Here is a 6,443-nt window from a genome sequence, read left to right as displayed (position 1 = left end):
ACTAACTTTTAAAATATCCATGGGGAGCCACTGGAGAGGAGCTAAAGAGCCGCATGTGGCTCCTGAGCCGCAGGTTTCTGACCCCTGACCTTCACACACACACACACACACACACACACACACACACACACACACACAGAGGCGACGAGCAGAGCTCCAGGGGCTCGAGCCACGGGCCGGCCACGCGTAAAGCTTGGAGCGTGTCATGGATTGGATGGATGGGATGGATGGGAGTGGAGAGGGAGGAGCTTCACTGTGGAGGTTAAAACCCGGAGTCCCCGCAGGGTGACCCACACTGAGACTCTGTGGGACAGCTCTGCACAGACACACACACACACACTTCACCGCTGTTTAACAAGAGAAACACCAAACTGAGACAGAAAAATATCATCTGCTGCCAAACTTCCTGAGGACGCACCAGCATAGGTATGTTTCTAAAGAGAGTTTCACATGTTATTTATGTAGCATGTAAGATTATTTGTATGTATTTTAAATCCTTATTTATTTTTTTAGTTTCTGACAAACATTTTGGCACAAGGGTTTTTCCAACTAAAGCACCAAAAGTACAATGAATAAATTTAATGGAAAAATATGTAGCTTAAAGCTGATCCTTTATATGCTTCAGTCAACATTTGTGTCGAGGCATTAATGTTACTGCGTTTGTAAAATGTCTGATTTCAATTCAATATGAGTCAGTGATCTGGGGGACGTCGATCTTTCATTTTAATCCCATAGTCGTGGCTTCATCCACCGAGAAAATCCCGCGATGCCCCAGATTGAAGTCCTGTCAGTGACTTTATCTCGCCGGGGGCATTACCAGTTCACAAGTTGACCGGGATTACAGTGAGAGTAGGTGGACAAAAGGAATGAAAAATAGACATAAAACTTTACCACACAGGTATATAGTTTAGATTATCTCTTCTTATCCTGTTTATTGTGTCGGTCAGCACCAACACCTGTGGAGGAAGAGGAGGAGGAGGAACTGTCCGGTGCTGAAACTGTTTGAGATCAGCTGAAAGTCACAGTTTACAGTTTATGGGTTATTATTATTATTATTATTAGTTATTAAATGAAAACGTACACTCACTGGCTCCAGGTTACATCCTTTACAGGGCCGTAGACAGAATTATAGAAACACCGAAGTCATGAGTCCCCCCATGATGCCCCCCTTTAAAATGTGATCAGATACCAAAAAGAATAATTCTAAATGTTCTTTATTATTTAGATTTGTATTAATTTTTATTCTGTTAACTGTTAAATTATATTTTCTGTTTAATTGAATTGCTTACATGTCTTCTTCAAAATGTGAGGTGGAGAAATACAAAATCTTTTACTTTCCATTCCCTCAAAGTAAATCACATTTAAGCATATTCAGTCTTAACATACTAAAATCTATGACCTACAAAATACCCACTTTGTGTACGTTTTTAATAATATGTGAATATCGTGTTGCCTACTAAAAATCATCAAAAATCAAATAATTATCACTAACAAACCAGGGTAGGAAACTATTCAGGCTACTGATTTATGCATAGCTACCTGAATACTACCAATATGTTTAAACCTGACATTGTGATATAGTTTTCTACATAATGTTAGTATCATTAAATACTGGGTGGAGTCTGCAAACAAAGGCTATCATGGGTTCTTCAGAGGTGGAAAAAGTATTCAGATCCTTAATTTAAGTAAAAGCACCATGGATTGGCAGTTTAATGTACTGTAAAATAACACCTATCTTATAAACTTGTCATTTTGTATGTAACAACTAAAAGTAAAAGAACAATATTTTCCTCTGTTAAAGCTGAAGTAGGTAAAATTGAAGCAAATATGATTTTAAAAAATCGCTGCTCGTGTCCTGTGCGTTAAGTTTTACTTTCACTTTATTATCAGCTGTTCGTCCCGTGTTCACAACGTTAAAGCAGCATTGTGTAGAATTGAGGAAAACAATAGCAATAGCACATATGATAGGAAAAACAGTATTGCATAGAGACAGGTAATCTGAAAAAACAAAGCATGTGCCTCTGTGTCCTCTGGTGCTTTTAATGGCATCTGCAAGATTTCACAGACCGGAGGAAAACAACCAATCAGAGCCGAGCTGGAGCCTGCCGTCTCTGAGCAGCTGTCAATCACTCGTGAACTCTGATCAAACGGTCAAACTAGGCAGCGCTGATCAAATATGAATCAATATTCTGTTACTGTAATGACTATTTCTCACATTTTGTAGTGTACTGTTTAGCTGTAAAATGAGAAAGTTTGTGACCCGGCAGCCATGTTGAGATCAGTTGAGGAAATACCAAGCACCGCCCACCAGCCGGAGCACAACCAATAGGAACGCTCTCTCTCTGAAATGACCTGTGATTGGCCAAAGTCCCCCGTCACAGGCTAGACTTTCTAAAGCTTGAAAACAGAGCCATGAGGAGGTGCAGAAGTCTGGTTTTCTCTCAGTACACTTGAATTACAATATGCTTGAAGGTTATTATAGATTTTTGCCCAATGATGCCAAAAACGTTCTGCCTACTGAAGCTTTAAGTTGTAAAGTAGCATAAAATGAAAATACTTAAGTAAAGTACAAATACCCCAAGGTTGTACTTGAGTGCAGTACTTAGTTTTACTTAGCATTACTACAGTAAATAGTTACTTTTGGCCACTGCTATTCAAATAAAAAAGTTGTTGTTTGCACAGCACACGTCTGACAAGTATGTGTTCTTGTTTCTAGAGTACCATGATGATTAAGCCATATGTGAGACAAGGCGAGGGAGAGGAGGTCGTCAGCCCTCTGCAGTGGATGGACGGAGACATGAGCTCACCTGATGGAGACGCATCCGTCTCATCACACTGCTACAGAGCAGGAGTGAACCAACAGGACGGGGAGATGGGGAGCGAGGATGCACAGGAGGACGAGGAGGACGAGGAGGAGGAGGGACAGGAGGATGAAAACGAGTCCAAGCGACGCGGGCCCAAGAAAAAGCGAATGACAAAGGCCCGGCAGGAGCGATTCCGTGCGAGGCGTGTGAAGGCCAACGCCAGGGAGCGTTCGCGTATGCACGGCCTAAACGATGCACTGGAGAGCCTGCGCACCATCATGCCATGTCACTCCAAAACACAGAAACTGTCCAAGATCGAGACGTTACGGCTGGCTCGCAACTACATCTGCGCCCTGTCCGAGGCCCTGGAGGGGGGCCTGTCCACGGAGAGCAGGGCCTTCATGGAGACGCTGTGTAAGGGCCTTTCGCAGCCCACCAGCAACTTGGTGGCCGGCTGCTTGCAGCTTGGACCAGGTTCCGGTCCCGTGATGAGGCCTGACGACAGACACAGAGTTCGGGCGGCTCCCACTCCTCTCGGCGGCGTGGTGAGCTACTCCTCTCCTGGCCTGCCAAGTCCGCCGTATGGCACTTTTGACTCTGCTCACCTGCTTCACCTGAGAGCGATGAAGGGAGGAGTGTACGAAAATCACTCGCCAAATGAGTACAACGGCGGCGGTGTGGGGACCCCTCCGTACGACGGCCCCCCTACACCGCCTCTGAGCATCAGCAGTAACCTGGTGACCAAACAGGAGCCTTCGCCACACTACCCACCCCCACACCACTACTCCCCCTCCCCTGTGGACCAGGGCCTGTATCAGACTCAGACCGGCTACGACGTTCACTTAGAGGGGCCGTATGACTCCTACCATCCACAGCACATGCCCCCCCGACAGATCACCTCCGTCTACAGAGACTAAGACGGATCAGGAGGGTCGATTCTGCTTCGGCCATCGATACAACCTGACTGCTCGTCTTCGCTCTCTGATCCTCCACGAACACTGACTGACGCTGACTGAAGGATCAGTCTGCTAGTAGAGCGACTGTAGAATAAAAAAATGGTTTGTTTACATGTGAACATTGTTAAAATTAGAAAATACTTGACTTAAACCAATACATTTTCTTAAAACACTGATTACCAAATAATTTAAGAACCTCGAGGGTCCCAACAGGAAACGTTGCTTTGGCCACAGATGTCCTGTTACTGTGATATAAGCACTTATAATTTGGTAACATCCTACATAAATTAAAAGTATTTTTATTTATTCTCTAATTTAATACAGTGTATATGGAGTTTGTTCTGATGTGCAGGTGTGTGTCTGGATTTCCTTTTGTACATATTTGTGGTCTCTTTGTTTGCTAGACTGATAGTTCGTCACTTATATTACTTGTGTGTCCTTTTCTTTGTTGTTTATTACAGTATTTCATGTTTTTCACTCGAAACATATTCAGAGGTAGATTTCCTAGCGCAATGTAGCTGATTTTTGGAAGAAAAGGAGGATGGTTTGATTAAATATGGATCAAGGTGAAGAAGCAAAAATGTAATTCTCAGGTTAATATTATGAAAATTAATATCTAATTTCCAACACATTTGCATTGGATACCATGTAATTGTTCTTTTTCTTTTTCATTTCTGTTGTCTTTTGGAAAATTTGATGTTATTAAAATATTTAAAAAATCAATCAGTCCATGAATTTTGTTCACTTTTAGATTGATTGACCGATAGATCTAGATAGATATATAGATAGATAGATCTACATAGATAGATAGATAGATAGATCTATATAGATAGATAGATAGATCTAGATATATAGATCTAGATAAATAGATATTCATTCTTCCTCTTTTTGTCTCATATAACACCATCAGCAGAGCGAACGACTTTGTTTCTCATTTTTCTCCCCAGATCTCGGTGGTTTAGCTTCTCTAATCCTTTTGGCCGTCTTTTAATGAAAGGGCGGATGCGCGAGGCAGGATTGTAAGATAAAGATTTTATGATTAACATGGCTGCCCGGCCACGCAGACGTTCTTCTTTACTGACACTGTGACGACGTAATCCTGTCCTGACATTCACTCAAACCGCAACTTATAACACTCACATATGTAATAAACGCATGTCTGTACATTTATACCGTTGACCTTTCATATATACTGTACACATACATTCAGAAACAAATCTGTAATACCTAAATAGACAGATTTGTAAATATCTCAGCTAAATCAGGATCTATAGAGTGGGAGATACCTGTCTTTCCTTTTTTATGGAGAAGCTAGAGTGAATCTGACGATTGAAAAGCAATTCAACAGGTGGAAAAGAGAAAATTATAAGAAAAGATAAAACTGACTGAGTAGAAAAATATCGGCCTGGAAATGTACCGTCAAAGTGGAGAAGACAATGAACAAAATAACAAAGATCTGATCTAAGAGCAGCCACTTGTGTTGATTCATGGTCTAGGCTGGTCAGTGTGAGGGCCACCCACTGAGAGGTCAGTTAGAGGGGGTCACAAGGTCACACAGGGTCACGGCTCACTGGTGGGAATGGTCTGAAAGAGTCATGGTCGCCAGTTGAATCATCTTGTTGCTGGTCGACTCATCTTGCCGATTATTTCTACACAACGTTCACTGCAGCTTCCCATTTAGAACAGTGAGTGTTTGGTAAGTATGATGTTAGAGGTTATATTATGGATGAAACGCTCATAATCCTGATAAACACGCTGACGAACATCCCACGCTTGACCTGCGCTGGGAGAAATATATCACTTTGTTTTCACAAGGATTAGTATAAGCCTCCGTGTGTGTGTGTGTGTGTGTGTGTGTGTGTGTGTGTGTTTGTAGTGCATTTGCACTACTAACCAGGGCCTAACTTTGAAGGGGCAGGATGAATAACAAAAACAGGGCATCTCTCTGCTCTTTGAAGGCACAGACTCTCCCCAGACAGGACGTCTGACACCAGATACGTGGGATATTCCTTATTTATCCACATGATGGATGATAGACCGTTGATAGACCAATGTTTTAGGGGGTAAAAAGATTTGCCAATTCAAAAGGCCACTTTTTCACCCAAGACAAACAAAAGGCTGAATTCGCCCTTTTTGACCCTTGACCCCTCTGACTGTGACTCTAGATGATATAAATGAGCCAATGATGGCAGCAGTGAGTCTCATGTGCTACTACTATCTTCTGTAAAAAAAACATCTCAGTGAGGCACGTTCCTGGTTGAAGGAACGGTGTGTAACATTTCGGGGGATCTATTAGCAGAAATGGAATAAAATATTCAGAAGTATGTTTTTGTTAGCTTAGAATGAGTCCTTCATATCTACATAGAGAGCAGGTCCTCTTCATGGAGTCCACCATGTTTCTACAGTAGCCCAGAATGGACAAACCAAACACTGGCTCTAGAGAGAGACTTTCACGGTTTTACGTTACCTGAAGGCCACCGTAGTTCTCCGACACGCTTGTAAAACTGCGGTAACACGAGCCGCAGAGTGCAAAACTGTGGTACCGCCAGCCGCCATCTGACTTCTGTTGCTTCTAAGGGCCCTGACACACCAAGCCGACGGTCTGCTGTCACACAGTTTGGAGCCGTCGGTGAGTGTCCGTTGGCCCTGTTTTTTACGGTGTGTCCCTCTCCGTTGGCTCTAG

At 42.9% G+C, this 6,443-nt stretch overlaps 1 protein-coding gene across 1 annotated transcript; it reads left to right on the top strand.

The window, feature by feature from the left end:
- Nucleotides 1-297: 297 nt before the first annotated feature.
- Nucleotides 298-4,379, top strand: LOC119494224 (neurogenic differentiation factor 4-like). The gene is made up of 2 exons (XM_037779955.1): nt 298-426; nt 2,717-4,379. Exon 2 carries the CDS (start codon nt 2,723-2,725, stop codon nt 3,719-3,721), a length of 999 nt encoding a protein of 332 aa, XP_037635883.1. The 5' UTR covers nt 298-426; nt 2,717-2,722; the 3' UTR covers nt 3,722-4,379.
- The last annotated feature ends 2,064 nt before the right edge of the window (nt 4,380-6,443 follow it).

The sequence above is a fragment of the Sebastes umbrosus genome, chromosome 1 (assembly GCF_015220745.1).
Source record: "Sebastes umbrosus isolate fSebUmb1 chromosome 1, fSebUmb1.pri, whole genome shotgun sequence".
Classification (NCBI taxonomy): domain Eukaryota; kingdom Metazoa; phylum Chordata; class Actinopteri; order Perciformes; family Sebastidae; genus Sebastes; species Sebastes umbrosus.
The sequence above is the reverse complement of the archived record's forward strand: the minus strand, read 5'-3'. Positions and strand labels throughout refer to the sequence as shown.

What these genes read in the sequence shown, in the direction of transcription:
- LOC119494224 (XM_037779955.1), top strand. Translation starts at nt 2,723, where the DNA reads ATGATGATTAAGCCATATGTGAGACAAGGCGAGGGAGAGGAGGTCGTC.